A 17,791-nucleotide genomic window follows, 5' to 3' on the forward strand; every position below is an offset into this window, starting at 1 on the left:
AGGAATATAAACATGTAAACCTTGTTCCCGTCACTAAAATGGATAGTCATTTCCTATCAGAATCTTTGATAAAGATGTTTCTATGTCAGAATCATGTGTATTGTGTTAATGAGTGAAAAATCATTCTTTTAGCGTGGAACCCTTGTTTACTTAAATAAAACAAGTCATTTAACAGAATCTCTCATAAAGATAGAGTGTTTTTATGGTTTTCAGTTTCTACCAGAATCTTTATGAAGATGTTTCAATGCAGAATCATTTGTATTGTTTATTGAGTGCCAAAGTAATTCTTGTAGTGTGGAAACCTTTTCCCAGCACTAAAACCTCTCTGCATTCGTTTCCTTATCAGAATCTCTTATAAATGTCTTTTTATGGTGTTCAGTTTCTACCAGAATCTAGCTAAAGCTGTTTCAATGCAGAATCATTTGTATTGTTTATTGAGTGCCAAAGTAATTCTTTTAGTGTGGAAACCTTTTCCCAATCACTAAAACCTCTCTGCAGTCAGATAAAGATTTTTTTTTTTTGTCAGAATCGTGTATTGAGTTCCTAACTCATGAGTGAAAAATCATTCTGTTAGCGTGGAACCCTTGTTTACTTAAATAAAACAAGTCATTTAACAGAATCTCTCATGAAGATAAAGTCATTTTATGGCGTTCAGTTTCTACCAGAATCTTTATGAAGATGTTTCAATGCAGAATCATTTGTATTGTTTATTGAGTGCCAAAGTAATTCTTTTAGTGTGGAAACCTTTTCCAATCACTAAAACCTCTCTGCAGTCATTTCCTTATCAGAATCTCTTATAAAGATGTTTTTTTTTTTTTGTCAGACTCATGTGTATTGAGTTCCTAACTTCTTATGTCTGAAACCGTTGTCCCCTGACTAAAACATCTCTGCAGTCATTTCCTATCAGAATCTCTAATAAAGCTGTTTCTATGTAAGGAATATAAACATGTAAACCTTGTTCCCGTCACTAAAATGGATAGTCATTTCCTATCAGAATCTTTGATAAAGATGTTTCTATGTCAGAATCATGTGTATTGTATTAATGAGTGAAAAATCATTCTTTTAGCGTGGAACCCTTGTTTATATCAATAAAACACCAGTCATTTCTTAACAGAATCTCTCATAATCATTTGTATTGTTTATTGAGTGCCAAAGTAATTCTTTTAGTGTGGAAACCTTTTCCAACCACTAAAACCTCTCTGCAGTCAGATAAAAATGTTTTTATGTCAGAATCATGTGTATGAGTTTCTAACTCATTGAGTGCCAAAGTAATTCTTGTAGTGTGGAAACCTTTTCCCAGCACTAAAACCTCTCTGCAGTCATTTCCTTATCAGAATCTCTCATAAATGTGTTTTTATGGTTTTCAGTTTCTACCAGAATCTAGGTGAAGATTTCAATGCAGAATCATTTGTATTGTTTGTTGAGTGCCAAAGTAATTATTTTAGTGTGGAAACCTTTTCCAATCACTAAAACCTCTCTGCACTCAGATAAAGATTTTTTTTTTTTTTGTCAGAATCGTATATTGAGATCCTAACTCATGAGTGAAAAATCATTCTGTTAGCGTGGAACCCTTGTTTATATCAATAAAACACCAGTCATTTCTTAACAGAATCTCTCATAAAGATAGAGTCTTTTTATGGCGTTCAGTTTCTACCAGAATCTTTATGAAGATGTTTCTATGCAGAATCATTTGTATTGTTTATTGAGTGCCAAAGTAATTCTTGTAGTGTGGAAACCTTTTCCCATCACTAAAACCTCTCTGCAGTCATTTCATGAGAATTTCTGATAAAGGTGATATGTTTCTATGACAGAATCGTGTATTGAGCGCCAGAGAGCTTATTGGCATTAAACCTGGTTTCCATCAATCTGTAACATTTCTACCGGAATCTCTGTTTGTTCATGCACCAATCACCTAGGCAAATTCAAGTGTAACTTGTAACTTACTATGCAATACAGTCTTTTGTGATTCTGATTGTTCCCATCATAAAACAGCTACCTACTAGAAAAGCAGTCCAAACTATAAAAGATACTGCTAAAATACATCCCATTTATACAGTTTTTTGCAAGTAATACTTTCCTAAAACTGCATTTAAATGCACCAACCAATTTCCTACTTAGGAAAGTTAGGTTTGTTTAGTCATAGGTCTGGTAAATTATTGTGAAGATGGGAAAGCAAGAGTACACCACATCGTTTGGCACTTTCTATTCTAAACAAAAATGCAGCTTACACAGAAAATTATCTATTTTTTAAACTGAATTTTTGAAAATACATTACAAAACATATACATTTTTAAAGTATAAAAAGGTAGAAATGACCCCTGCGTTTCTGGGGTAGAAAACAGAATTGATCGGCAGTTTTTTGTGTTTTGTTCCCAAAAAGTGTCAACATGCTTCTCAATGGAGATTCTAATCAATCCCAGTGGAGATTGGGGCTTATAGCTCATAACAAATTGGAATTTAAGATGGTTTATGGTGTTATTACTTTCTAAGGGGATCATGTTGATAGGTTTATGTGGATGGTTTCACAGTTTAAACAGTGTTGCCCCGTCTCAGCTCTTATTTCCACTCGCATCCCTCGAGGACGTCTCCAGCTGGCACTGGCACCGGCAACGTCTAACTAGAACTGTTGATTTATTTATTTTACAAGCTAAGGCCTTACTTGAATGCTTGCTTCTTATTACAAAAATTGTATTGATTTACATTTTTGATGAGCACTGATTTGTCCCACCAGATCATACTCCTAAGATTAGCCTTCAACCCTTGTGTTGATTTTCCTGCATCTTCTCGGTATTAATGTTGGATAAAAGTGCACAGCTTTAGAAAAAGAAACCATTGATTCTGTGGGACGGTAACAAAAATCTGTTGTTTGCTGATGTTTTGGAGACATTTTATCTAGTCATTGTAGCTGCTTGAAACAACTTGTAAGTGATCACATCTATGTTTATCTAAGTTTGAACAGTTATGCATGGGAATAAGTAAAAGGCAATAAACCCAATAATGGGTTCAGGAATGCAAAAGTAGCTATATTTATACCCCAAAGGTTAAAAAGGGTTCAAATCAGAGTGAAACTTTTATCCAATAAGGCTAAATCAGGTTACAATACACGAATCACTAGAATATTTGAACACTCATAAAACAATTATATATAAAATATAGGTAAAGCTAATGGCAGCAGAAGAAGCCTTTTGAGTGGGGTTTTATCTTGGGGTTTTATCTTGGGTTTGTCACTGTGTCCACCTCGCATATAATCCCCATATGAGCCATCTCATCTGATCTACAAAGATATGTAGGGTTCATACTATTATGTAGATCAGCCACCAATTTTAACCTCTTATATCTTGTTTTTACAAGTTATCTGTGTAGAAGTTGTCGAAAGTTTATTTTGCAACAACAAAAAAACGCCAGAATTTGAAGTAGAATGAGACCTCCGGTTTCAGCCTCTGGTTTTCGTAGCAGGCTAATGCTGCAATCTGATGACGGAGTATATATATATATATATAGGCAGCAACGCATGTTATATATATATATATATATATATATATATATATATATATATATATATATATATATATATATATATTAAAAAGAATGTATTAGCTTCAGGACTCTGTAATAATCTATTCCGACAGACTCATCAAATTATCTGAAGCAGGAAATGTCATTTACATTACGCAATAGTACACTCCGTATGCTGCGGTAGCTTATGTCAAATTGAGAACATCGAATAAAAAAAATATTCACACACAAATTCTAATTCTTCCACGCATGTTTATTGCTGCCTATTCAACACTTTTTGGACATCAGACATTTGACATGTTTCAGAGGCTGTTTAAAAAAAGTGATGAAAATGTTTGAATCACTGACTCACACAATTTTTACTTTGTAAAAAAAAAAGGTCACCAGTAAATACCAAATGAAGCATAAAGAACACTCACATGGGAGGATTTCTTTCTCTTTTTTCCCCCTAAAGCACAACAACAAGATCATAACAACATTAAACCATTAAACTACAAGCCTACAATATATATCATCAACACAAGGGAACATGGATATTGATATTATAATGAAAATAAAAGAAAATGTAGAAATTCCCAGACAAATGTAAAATGGAGAAAACAGTGGTAGTTTTCTGTGCTTCTCTTTTAAGTCCTTGGAAAGTTGGAATGTAACATATTTAGAAAAATTGCCAAAGAACAAATTGGCCTAACATTTTGCTCCTTAAATTCAACTTCATATTTCATTACATTTCATAGATTTACTAAATACTTTGTGCCAAAACATTGCTTTAAATTATCTGTACACATACTCTTAACAATAACAATACATGTAATAAACACTCTTTACATCCTTACACACGTTCTATCATTTGTCAATTCAAAAATCTTAATCCCAACCAGCTGTCTTGGCTACTTTCTTCCATCATTTGAACATTTTGGTCAAGGGCAGTCACTACAATGGCCTCGCGCAATCACTCCCCCCCTATTGGTGTCAGAATTAAATGATGCATTCAGCTTGTTTCTACTTTGGTGTATGTTCAGATGTGGAACATAATTCAAACATGCCTGAAGCCTAGCTAGTAGCCTTAGTAGTGATGGATGAAAATATATTACATATTGACAATGTGGGCTAACCTAATGTTTAGAGGATAAGGCTAGTGGTATTCTATATTGGTCCCAAAGCCTAATATAGCTTATCATCACATAGGAATGAGCTATGAACTTCATTGCCCTGCTGACCCAAATGTCATTTGAGCACCAGCTAATGTATTGTTGATTTTGGTCTTATAATACAAATAAAAAGCAACAGTCTAATTCTTTATGCTAAAGGAAATTTCATGGTAATTTGATTTTGTTTTCTAGTTAACCCTTGACACATGAGCATGTGTCAAGGGTCAACTAGAAAACTAGTATTCATTGTTTTGAGACTATGGACAGTCACAGCAAAGTTCGGAAATTTGATCTGTATTATAGTATTACAACAAATACTATACTATACTACTATACTATGCTTGAAGCAGTGGATCAACGGTAAAAGTAAACCCCATGTAGTAGCAGACATGTCAGGAAAGTAACCTGACTGCATGAGGAAGATGACTGGTGTTGCAATGATATTCCATTCAAGCAACCAGCGGGTAACATGATAAAAGCTGTCATCATTTAGGTTACAGAGGTGTTTTGGTGTCATTTAAGTAATAAACAGAATGGTGATTTTTTTTGTTGGTGTGCATACCTTCCTTCATCTACTCTTATCAAACTAGATTGTTCTTATTTGTTGACACAACTACAAATGTACATGCAACACATGCACTGGCTCCATTTACTGCCCAACCCCATGCCATTTTAAAACCTACAACCCTTTTTATATCCTTAACGTTGGAGGCCAGTCTTTGTGGGTAAAACAACAAAATTGAATGCTTTTTTTGCATTATGCATGCATACAGCATATGGAACAGCAATAATGATCACAAAACACACAAGGCTGAAACAATCAACAATTGCTGGTTAATGCCATGAAGTAGTGTGATATATTTACTAATGTGGACTAACACAACATGAACTCATGCCTGCTACAAGTTAAGCTGTTTGGCAAATACCATTAACAACATTTTTGGTGAAATCCTTCGAATTCCAACCTAGTGTGGAAAAAATGTGCTAACATTATACTTGTTTTTAATTTGTACTGATGCAATGAAGGGTTTTATTATGTGTTCTCACCACCCTGCTTTGCCTTCATACAGATAGATAAAGGCACACCTTGAAGCTGCCCAGGACTTTTCAATTCTCTATCCTTTACTTCAATAAACAATGCTAAATATTGTAAAAAAAAAAAAAAAAAAAAAAAAGACTGCTTTTCTGACATGAGGCTTCCGTTTTTAAACTCCATCACTAAAACCTCTCTGCAGTCATTTCCTTATCAGAATCTCTTATAAATGTCGTTTTATGGCGTTAGTTTCTACCAGAATCTTTATGAAGATAAACCTTGCAGAATCATTTGAATTGTTTATTGAGTGCCAAAGTAATCTTTTAGTGTGGAAACCTTTTCCCATCACTAAAACCTCTCTGCAGTCATTTCCTTATTAGAATCATTTATAAATGTCGTTTTATGGCGTTCAAATTCTACCAGAATCTTTATAAAGATGTTTCTATGCAGAATCATTTGTATTGTTTGAGTGCCAAAGTAATTCTTGTAGTGTGGAAACCTTTTCCCATCACTAAAACCTCTCTACAGTCAGACAGACTTTCTGATAAAGGTGATATGTTTCTATGACATGTTTCTATGACAGAATCGTGTATTGACATTAAACCTGGTTTCCATCACTCTGTAACATTTCTACCGGAATCTCTGTTTGTTTGTTGTGTACATAGGCAAATTCAAGTGTAACTTGTAACTTACTAGGCAATACAGTCTTTTGTGATTCTGATTGTTCCCATCATAAAACAGCTACCTACCAGAAAAGCAATCCAAACTATAAAAGATACTGCTAAAACCCCTAACCCATTTATATTGTTTTTTGCAAGTATTACTTTCCTAAAACTGCATTTAAATGCACCAACCAATTTCCTACTTAGGAAAGTTAAGCTTGTTTAGTTATAGGTCTGGTAAATGTTGTTTTCACAAGTTGATGATGCAATTACAATATTGATAGCTAGTTTTGTTTTAGTATTGTTAGTTTGAGTTTGATTACAACATTGTCTTGACTTGATAAGTAACAATTATACATTATTCCCATTCCCACAATAAAGACACTCGTCGTTCCTTTTATGAAGCCAAATTTTCCTTTTCTTTATTGGCTCCTTTTGGCAAACAACATAAAACAAAACAAAAACAAAAATCATCATACAATAATTGAACTCAATTATTGTGAAGATGGGAAAGCAAGAGTACACCACATATTTTGGCACTTTCTATTCTAAACAAAAATGCAGCTTACACAGAAAATTATCTATTTTTTAAACTGAATTTTTGAAAATACATTTCAGTTTGACAGTGACTGAAAAATCACAACAAGCACATGTTGCTATAAAGGAAGGCTGCACCCATCTTTTGGACATTTTTAAAGTATAAAAAGGTAGAAATGACCCCTGTGTTTCTGGGGTAGAAAACAGAATTGATCGGCAGTTTTTTTTGTGTTTTGTTCCCAAAAAGTGTCAACATGCTTCTCAATGGAGCTTTGGCTGTTGTGCTTCGTGTCCCTGTCAAAATCAAGTGATTTTTTGTGCTCTTGTAGATTCTAATACTGACTTGATGAGCACTGATTTGTCCTACCAGATCATACTCCTAAGATTAGCCTTCAACCCTTGTGTTGATTTTCCTGCATCATCTCGGTATTAATGTTGGATAAAAGTGCACAGCTTTAGAAAAAGAAACCATTGATTCTGTGGGACGGCAACAAAAAATCTGTTGTTTGCTGATGTTTTATGTAGCGGAGACATTTTCTCTAGGGAACTTCATTGTAGCTGCTTGAATCAACTTGTAAGTGATCACATCTATGTTTATCTAAGTTTGAACAGTTATGCAAGGGAATAAGTAAAAGGCAATAAACCCAATAATGGGTTCAGGAATGCAAAAGTAGCTATATATATATAATACCCCAAAGGTTAAAAAGGTGAAAAAGGGTTAAAATCAGAGTGAAACTTTTATCAAATAAGGCTAACTCAGGTTACAATACACGAATCACTAGAATATTTGAACACTCATAAAACAATTATATATAAAATGTAGGTAAAGCTAATGGCAGCAGAAGAGAGAAGAAGCCTTTTGAGTGGGGTTTTATCTTGGGGTTTTATCTTGGGTTTGTCACAGTGTCCACCTCGCATATAATCCCCATATGAGCCCCTCATCTGATCTACAAAGATATGTAGGGTTCATACTATTATGAACCCTACATATCTTTGTAGATCAGCCACCAATTCTCTCTTATATCTTGTTTTTACAAGTTATCTGTGCAGAAGTTGTCGAAAGGTTTTTCGAAACAAAAAAACGCCAGAATTTGAAGTAGAATGAGACCTCCGGTTTCAGCCTCTGGTTTTCGTAGCAGGCTAATGCTGCAATCTGATGAAGGAGTATATATATATATATATATATATATATATTAAAAAAGAATGTATTAGCTTCCAGGACTCTGTAACAATCTATTCCGATAGACTCATCAAATTATCTGAAGCAGGAAATGTCATTTACAGTACGCAATAGTACACTCCGTTATGCTGCGGTAGTTTATGTCAAATTAAGAACATGGAATAAATCAAAAACAATCCTGTTTTTAAGGAGCGTTAGCTTAGTTACACAAATTCTAATTCATATTTTTTTCTGTGCTTATGATCCCTCTGGTGTTAGATAATACATTTACTAGTTATCCTGTTTTAAATATTAAGCACCAGTAAAGCAAATCTCAACAAAAGCTAAAAGTTTCTTGCTTGTTTCTTTTATAGTGATAATTATATCAAAGTATTTCACGTTTGGGGTTATTTTCCATTAAATAATGATTATTTCTTGCCATTAGGTCACATATTTGATATTTTCATGGATTTTGAGTTCAGGGAACACATGCGTTGTAAACATATAAACATCATTTTTAGATCACGTACAAACTTGTCAACTTGCAATTATTTAACAGATAAAATTATTACATTTCTTCTGATTGATATGTAGATATGTTTTGTTGTTGTTTTAGAGCACCACTGACTTAAATCACAAGGATTTCTAATTCTTCCACGCATGTTTATTGCTGCCTATTCAACACTTTTTGGACATTAGACATTTGACATGTTTCAGGCAGAGGCTGTTTAAAAAAAGTGATGAAAATGTTTGAATCACTGACTCACACAATTTTTACTTTGTAAAAAAAAAAGAAGAAAAAAAAGGTCACCAGTGTAAATAAAGCATAAAGAACACTCACATGAGAGGATTTCTTTCTCTTTTTTCCTCCTAAAGCACAACAACAAGATCATAACAACATTAAACCATAAACTACAAGCCTGTATCATCTAACTTTCAACACAAGGGAACATGGATATTGATATTATAATGAAAATAGAAGAAAATGTAGAAATTCCCAGACAAATGTAAAATGGAGAAAACAGTGGTAGTTTTCTGTGCTTCTCTTTTAAGTCCTTGGAAAGTTGGAATGTAACATATTTAGAAAAATAGCCAAAGAACAAATTGGCCTCATTAACATTTTGCTCCTTAAATTCAACTTCATATTTCATTACATTTCATAGACATTACTAAATACTGAACAATCACATTGTGCCAAAACATTGCGTTAAATTATCTGTACACATACTCTTAACAATAACAATACATGTAATAAACACTCTTTACACACGTTCTATCATTTCTGTCAATTCAAAAATCTTAATCCCAACCAGCTGTCTTGGCTACTTTCTTCCATCATTTGAACATTTTGGTCAAGGGCAGTCACTACAATGGCCTCGCGCAATCACTCCCCCCCTATTGGTGTCAGAATTAAATGATGCATTCAGCTTGTTTCTACTTTGGTGTATGTTCAGATGTGGAACATAATTCAAACATGCCTGAAGCCTAGCTAGTAGCCTTAGTAGTGATGGATGAAAATATATTACATATTGACAATGTGGGCTAACCTAATGTTTAGAGGATAAGGCTAGTGGTATTCCATATTGGTCCCAAAGCCTAATATAGCTTATCATCACATAGGAATGAGCTATGAACTTCATTGCCCTGCTGACCCAAATGTCATTTGAGCACCAGCTAATGTATTGTTGATTTTGGTCTTATAATACAAATAAAAAGCAACAGTCTAATTCTTTATGCTAAAGGAAATTTCATGGCAATTTGATTTTGTTTTCTAGTTGAGCATGAGCATGTGTCAAGGGTCAACTAGAAAACTAGTATTCATTGTTTTGAGACTATGGACAGTCACAGCAAAGTTCGGAAATTTGATCTGTTTTATAGTATTACAACAAATACTATACTATACTATGCTTGAAGCAGTGGATCAACGGTAAAAGTAAACCCCATGTAGTAGCAGACATGTCAGGAAAGTAACCTGACTGCATGAGGAAGATGAGTGGTGTTGCAATGATATTCCATTCAAGCAACCAGCGGGTAACATGATAAAAGCTGTGTGGTGATTTTTTTGTTGGTGTGCATACCATGCTACCTTCCTTCATCTACTCTTATCAAACTAGATTGTTCTTATTTGTTGACACAACTACAAATGTACATGCAACACATGCACTGGCTCCATTTACTGCCCAACCCCATGCCATTTTAAAACCTACAACCCTTTTTATATCCTTAACGTTGGAGGCCATTCTTTGTGGGTAAAACAACAAAATTGAATGCTTTTTTTGCATTATGCATGCATACAGCACAGTGATATGGAACAGCAATAATGATCACAAAACACACAAGGCTGAAACAATCAACAATTGCTGGTTAATGCCATGAAGTAGTGTGATATATTTACTAATGTGGACTACACACAACATGAACTCATGCACCTCAGCCTGCTACAAGTTAAGCTGTTAAGTTAAGCAAATACCATTAACAACATTTTTGGTGAAATCCTTCGAATTCCAACCTAGTGTGGAAAAAATGTGCTAACATTATACTTGTTTTTAATTTGTACTGATGCAATGAAGGGTTTTGTTATGTGTTCTCACCACCCTGCTTTGCCTTCATACAGATAGATAAAGTCACACCTTGAAGCTGCCCAGGACTTTTCAATTCTCTATCCTTTACTTCAATAAACAATGCTAAATATTATTAAAAAAAAACTGCCAACAATTTTCTGACATGAGGCTGCGTTTTTAAACTTACATTTAAATGGGGAATGGTGAGTTTGTTTACTATAGTATGTCCTACATGCTGCTTATATTTATGAGGCCAGCGGTTTAGACTCAAAATGGGGAATTTATACTATATTCAACTCTGGCTTATCTATGTCAACATTTTAACGTTGCACTACATTTGCCTCCACAGGTAACAGTTAAATGCAGTACATGGAATTCTATGTGCTGAATCAGTATTTCATTACCTGTAAAAAAAAAAAAAAAAAACAACAGTGAGGGCTCTGGCTGTTTAGTCTGTATGTACACGTATGCCATTTTGCCCTGTGCAAAGATGTTAGTAGACTTCCAGTGGATCATCCCAAAATAGGCTCTGTACATCCAGCATGGTCGCCAGCTCCAAAATATGTTTCTGCAGAAGGCTGCTCTCCACTGTATCCTGTTTAGGGAGCTCAGGGTAGGACTCCGGGAAGCTCTGGGACTCCTGCAAGTACAAAATCAAACACTTCTGACTCAAATATTACTGGCAAATATCAAACATGCTTTGAAGGAATACTATTTACTGGCAGAAAGATTGCTTCTGTCACTACTAGCTGCCATTAATTAGTGTTTCACTGTAGACAGAGGTCTATACTAAATGGACCTTGGAAACACATCCAACTAAGACTGTTACATTTGTAAAAGCACCTTTTACTCTCTATTTCAGCCATCCATACAGACTAAAACATTGATTTTCTTGCTCAAAAACACATGCATAGATCTCAAAACGGATGGTGGTGATGTGCTGAGCAACATAAATCCAAGGTTAAAAACAGCTCTGCTGGTGTAGCTATAATGTTATGAACAAATACGGCAAAAGTTACCCTCACTGAAAAGCTCCGTAGAAGAAATACATAGATATGTTTACAAATGTAACCAGCTTAATATGAAGGTACATCGAGCAGAATACATTAGATGACACACTTGTCTTCGTTGCAATGAGTACAAACGACTATTACTACAGTAATAAAGAGTCGTTTGTACAGAAAGAAAAGTGTTAAAAATCAGATGGACTATGGGTGTTTGAACAATATTAACCTAATTTCTGCATTTGTTGTCTGTAAGTCATCCAAATTCATGGGAATTAAGGGTGTGTGCTTCTGTCTCTGACTGAGAAATGAATCCATGCATTAATAACAAGGAGACAAAACTACTGTAATGGTTATTCAACGGCCTCCTAAAATCAGCTGTGTAGGTGTGGACAAACTTTACATTGACGGCCAACTCCTCCGAAATACAAAGTTAATAACTCCATGGCTCTTTTAAACATATAATAGACATAATGATCAACATAATGCACCTGTCGCCTTTTCTCTGCTTCTCTCTCTGGTTTCTCTTTACTCGGTTTGTTTATTATTAATTCTTTTACGTCTTGTATTCTTCTCACTCCATGTTTATGCGTGCACCAGGAGCAGAGCTGGTGCACGCATAAACATGGAGTGAGAAGGCACATACACTCACGACTATCGACCTGCCGATAAACACACACAGCTCTTCCTTACCATTCTCCCCTCCTTCTCCACTTACGTCCTCATACAAATTTACGTATTATGTCTCATCTCAGACTAAAAGTAAAAAATCTTAAACCATTTTCCTAAACCAAAAGCAGACATGTTTGCTGCAAGAGCTCTCATTTATCACATTTAGAATTACATAACAATTCTTTATGTAATCTTAAAAAAAAATCCCTCAAAGTCACCACTCCACAAATGCTGACTCTGAAGGTCGCTATTTTATAACCATTGTACTCACTCAGTGAAAATCACAATTGCCAACATATACGGTCCCAACAGACGACGATCCATCTTTCTCCAACAGATTTTTAAGTAGCATTCAAGCAGATTGCATTGTAACTTGAGATACTATGAGTATAGGCAAAGCCCTTGCTATGGGGTTTATCCCTCTCGCATGCGTAATTGTGAGACCGACAGGACGGTGAGACCGACAGCGCGCATATAAGTTAAGGCTAGGAGGAGCACTGTTGTCAGGGACAACATTCTGAGAGAGATTTGTGCCATATATTTAAAAGGGGAACGCCCCCGAGTCTGGAGCACTGGGATTAAATCCCATTTAGGTGGTTGACAGGTTTCTGTCGTCTGACCCCCTTCCACAAATGCTTCACCAAAGGATGCGCAAAAACCCTCTCAGTAGCCTTTGTGGCAGGACGAAACGGCCGCAACATACCCTTTTAGTCAGTCTGTCACTTAATCTGTGTATTCACATAGGCTACAAACATACTGGCTCACACAGTGGGCTCTGCTGTTACAGATCAACACACCCTATTTAACCATAGGGTGGAGCTGTTGCCTAAGCATTACATTACATGTCATTTAGCTGACGCCTTTATCCAAATCGATTTAAGTCTGTTTTACAGTTCTGCGGAGGCTCCACGCAGAGCTTTCGCCGTAGCCTACGTAAGTGGCCTGATGTTTTTTTGGGGTTAGAGAACGAAGGTTTGAATTTTGGTCTGAGTAGCAACTATGCAGGTGTAGTGCTACTGCCTGTAGTCTACTGCCTGTGATAACTTGTGAGATACACATAGCCCCCTGCTCTAAATTCTCTAAATTCAAATAATAACTTCAAATAAATAATGTGGCTTCCTTAGACAGCAGCAGTGACTTACCCGGAAGAGTCTATGCAGTCTCAATGCAGCTGAGCAGAACACAAAGCGGATCAGCAGCAGCCGAAGGAACTCGTCACCAAAGAATTGCAAAAAGGCTTGATCTGTGGAGACAGTGAAAAAAGTAACAACTTTTTGATGTCTGTTTTTGATGCCTGCCCTTTATGCCTTTTCCGTGACCTGTTGCTAGTGCGTCTGTTGTTGTTGTTGTTACGCAATCTCGCTGGGCCAGGTTGGATCGGGAGTAATATTTTTAGTGAGACGGGATGAGTCCCGTATATTTAAAAGTGTCTTCTTGTCGTATGTAAGTGACATAGCTCAGGTTAGATTAGTAAGTTTAGTAAAAAAACTGAAAAACAGACAAAGCAGGTACGACGCCTGCCGTACTCACTGGTGCCATTGGCAACCAACAATCTACATCCTGGTTACTCCAATAGGCAATAGGCAGTGTAATGGACCATTTTCACAGAAGACATTTTGACTTGTAATAGTAGGAAAAGCACAGCTGAAATTGATAACCTTAACTATGGGTCAATTCCAAAAAGTGTCCCAGTAAGCTATTTCAGTGAGTCAGCATGCACAATACCAGGGCCTCTCCAAAGTGGAATGCAGCCATCATTAATGGTTTTGAATACACTTGTGCTTTTCCTACTATGACATGTCAACATGTCTGCCGTGAAAAAGGTCTATAGCCCTAGTAACTTCACCCGCAAGGAAGTGAACTGTAAAACAGCACTAAACCAATAAGGATAGGACTTATTTGGACTGTGACCTAGGCTCCTAAGCAGTGCCCAGATTGACACTTGCGTTCAATTCTGGAGTCTATCAGAACCAGCTAACACCCTAAACCAGAGATCTTCAACAGGGGGTCTGGGACCCCTAGGATGTCTTCAGAGTTACTGCAGGGGGGCTGCCAAATTAATGTGTAAAGTGTAATGTGGGAGTTAAAGGCAAAAAAAACACTATAGTGCCACCTAGTGGTCCACATGTGTAATTTTTGGTAGGTGTGGTCCATGACCCATTGTCTATCTACCCTGTAAATTTAAAGTTGTTCACGTTAGTGTAAGTAGTAAATTTAGATGTGGGTCCCATAGGCCACGCCCACTTTGACCCCTCAGTACCCCACTCTAGGGTTGGCCTCAGGAGTGGCCTAGATGGTACCCTACAAATTTTGTAAAAATCAGATGAGCGGTTCATGAGATATAAACTTTTTGTACTTGTAGCGCCCCCTAATGGCCAATTTTTGTAAAACGCGTGTGTGAACTTCAGAGGGTCATGGTAAACAAGAATCTAAAGTTTGGCGTTGATGGCATTTATTTTGGCCAAGATATGGCAAAGTTGGTGTTTTCATAGTTAGCTACACAAATTTGTTTGTGCGTAATATTTGCAATTTTTATCCTATCAAAATTCTTTTTATTAACTTTTTGTCCGGCCCATCTGGAGATGCTATCTGCCAAATTTCATGCCGATGGTCGCACGGTCTAGGAGGAGTTTGAAAAAGTAGGTTTTTGATAAATCGCGATTTTTCACACATAAAAGTTTAGGCGGAAATGGCCGTGGCCTATGTGACGTGATTCAGTTTTATCCAGGGAACGCGTGGATGTATGGTTTTTGAATGTATGGTGTACGGTGTGGGAGTTATAGGGCCAAACGTGTTTTTTCTGCTATAGCGCCACCTAATGGTGGAAGTGGGTGAATTGTTGCGCCTGAGGTCCTTGCGGAGTTCTGGACCCCCACCATGTACGGTTTAGGCTGTAGTCGGAGTTTTAGGCGGAGAAGAAGAATAATCAGTAGAAAAACAATAGGCCTGCTGTGCGAACGGCATAGCTTTGCTATTGCCCGTTCTTGCAGACTCGGGCTTGGACCCCTAATAATGAATAATCAGTAGAAAAACAATAGGGTTCTACAGCCCTGCTGTGCGAACGGCATAGCTTTGCTATTGCCCGTTCTTGCAGACTCGGGCTTGGACCCCTAAAAATAATGAATAATCAGTAGAAAAACAATAGGGTTCTACAGCCCCGCTGTAAGAACGGCATAGCTTTGTTATTGCCCGTTCTTGTAGACTCGGGCTTGGACCCCTAAAAACATGTATGAATACAGAATTTTCCTGGTCCACTCTATTCTTTCAGGTCTGCTAGTATGTTATTAAAATTAATGGTAAATGTGCTACCTATGGTCCGTGATCGAGTTATCATCTGCCCAATGTCACGGTAGACTTTACGAAGAAATTCTTGAGCCCTTTCCCACAGGCCTCGTTGGACGCTGTTTAAGCCGCACACAGAAGAGAAAGCCAAGAGTGGGCTGTAGAGGAACAGAGTGAAGAGACTCCCACGCTGAGACTGATCTGAACAGGTAAGCAAAGACACGGCACAGGTAAGATGTGAAAACATGACATTTTCTCTCCATGTTCACATAAACACAATGCCTGAAAACATTGTGCCACTAACTTTACCAATTACAGTACATGAAAAAGTCTACCTGTGAGTACATGATAAAATACATACACACTGGAAATTTTAAAAACTTAACAACCAAGATTTAGGTTAACAGATAAGGACAGATTTCTAAATCAAAGATTTAGATAAAATTATGTAAAACTGTCAGCTAATAAATAACTGTAGCTTGTTGTTAACTGAAAGCATATGCCTGGTGATATTCTATATTTTTCTTATCGTCACCAAACCCCATGAAAAGACCAAAACACCACTGTATCTTACTAACAAGTATTTTGTGTGAAACTATTAAAAACTTCAATGAGCCACACTGTTTCTTCAATGCTATGAACACACACTGTAACCTGTACACTGTCCTGCTGCCAGAAATACTCAACTAGAACATTAAATGTGGATTACCCCGCATCTGAAAAAAGTATCCAACAAATGTACTATTTTCTTCTGTTGAGTAATGTTTGATAAAAACTAGCCAGCTGTTTCAGAAAATGACTGAGCCTTTAAAGAAACTATATAATATAAATACCATATTTGTGACTCGTTTTTAAAGAATTATGTATGAACCAATGGGCTCAGGCTGACTGCTACAAACAGGGTAGTCATAAAGTATTGAGAGACACACTAACACATTGTTGGTTTGATCTGTTCATGGAATTTGTTGACAGTAAGGAAACATAGAATATCACTTATCATTTAATGAACTGTTGCTCTTAAGTGACACACACCTTGCACACTCTTGGGATATACTGTAGGTGATAGTAGGCACACCAGAGGCTGGCCAAACAGATTTGTGAAATGCTATTTGTATAAACAGAAAGACAGAAAAGAATCCATTCATTTTAGAATATACATTCACATCATATACACACATTTCAAATCCCCCCCCACCACCCAATGTCAATAAACATTCAGGGTAACATGAAAAAAAGTTATTATTCCTATAATTTGGGGGCTTTGGGGAATGTAAAGACGGACTTTAATGTTGAGTTAAAAGTATGCTGAATTAAACCCAGCCACTGGGAATACACAAGCTAGTGCATTCTAGTGCCGGTCCCAAATCTGGATAAATGGAGAGGGTTGCATTAAAAAAGGCATCCAGCGTAAAACCTATGCCAGATCAAATATGCTGATCATAAATCAGATTTCCATATCGGATAGGTTGAGGCCCAGTTTAACAATGACACCGGTACTGTTGGTCAGCAGGGTGCCAGTGGAAGCTATGCTACTATTGAGGTGAAGGAGGAGAGGTTCCTACCTGCCTGCCTGTGGCAGTGGGATAGGTTAAAGGGTAGGAGTGTGAAAGGTGAGAGTTGGAAATTTGAATGTTGGCACTATGACTGGGTAAAGGGAGAGAGCTGGCTGATATGATGGAGAAAAAGAAGGTAAATATATTGTGTGCGCAAGACACCAGGGGGAAGGGGTGCACGGCCAGAAGCATCAGAGGTGGATTCAAACTGTTCTACCATAGTGTGGATGGGAGAAGCAATGGGGTTAGGAAAAAGTATGTCAAGAATGAGTTTGAAGCTGGAAGGTGTGATGATGAATGTTGTTGAATGTTATTATTATTATTGCACCACTGCTGATTTATATATAAACAGACTCTGCTTCCATGGGATTTTCCCCGTAGCATTTGTGTCTCTGTCCAGCCTTACAGGCACTCCAAATCTGCTAATTGTCTGGTCTGTTTCTGTAGACGTGAGCCATGTCTCACTAAAGGCCATAATGTAGGCATCTCTGTACTTGAAGATGGTTTGTTTCCCTGCAACCATGGGTGTACATTTCATCCAACAGTTGGGGATCAATAAAAATAAAATGTCTCAAGAGCAATTTTTAAAGGGGACACAAATTATACAGCCCAAATTGTACTTATAGGATGTGTAGTTGTGAAACTCCAGCAAGTATGGGGC

At 36.8% G+C, this 17,791-nt stretch overlaps 1 protein-coding gene across 2 annotated transcripts in view; it reads right to left on the reverse strand.

The window, feature by feature from the left end:
- Nucleotides 1-8,813: 8,813 nt before the first annotated feature.
- The window catches only part of scai (suppressor of cancer cell invasion), a 108,695-nt gene continuing 99,717 nt past the window's right edge, over nt 8,814-17,791 (reverse strand). For both annotated transcript variants that reach the window (XM_078271060.1, XM_078271059.1), the window contains 4 exons: nt 16,610-16,682; nt 15,605-15,778; nt 13,438-13,538; nt 8,814-11,259 (listed from right to left, as the gene is read on the reverse strand). In XM_078271060.1, the coding sequence (XP_078127186.1) occupies nt 11,113-11,259; nt 13,438-13,538; nt 15,605-15,778; nt 16,610-16,682 (495 nt within the window). In that variant the 3' untranslated portion in view covers nt 8,814-11,112. The remainder of the gene's footprint in view (nt 11,260-13,437; nt 13,539-15,604; nt 15,779-16,609; nt 16,683-17,791) is intronic.

The sequence above is a fragment of the Sander vitreus genome, chromosome 16 (assembly GCF_031162955.1).
Source record: "Sander vitreus isolate 19-12246 chromosome 16, sanVit1, whole genome shotgun sequence".
In the NCBI taxonomy this organism is placed as follows: Eukaryota; Metazoa; Chordata; class Actinopteri; order Perciformes; family Percidae; genus Sander; species Sander vitreus.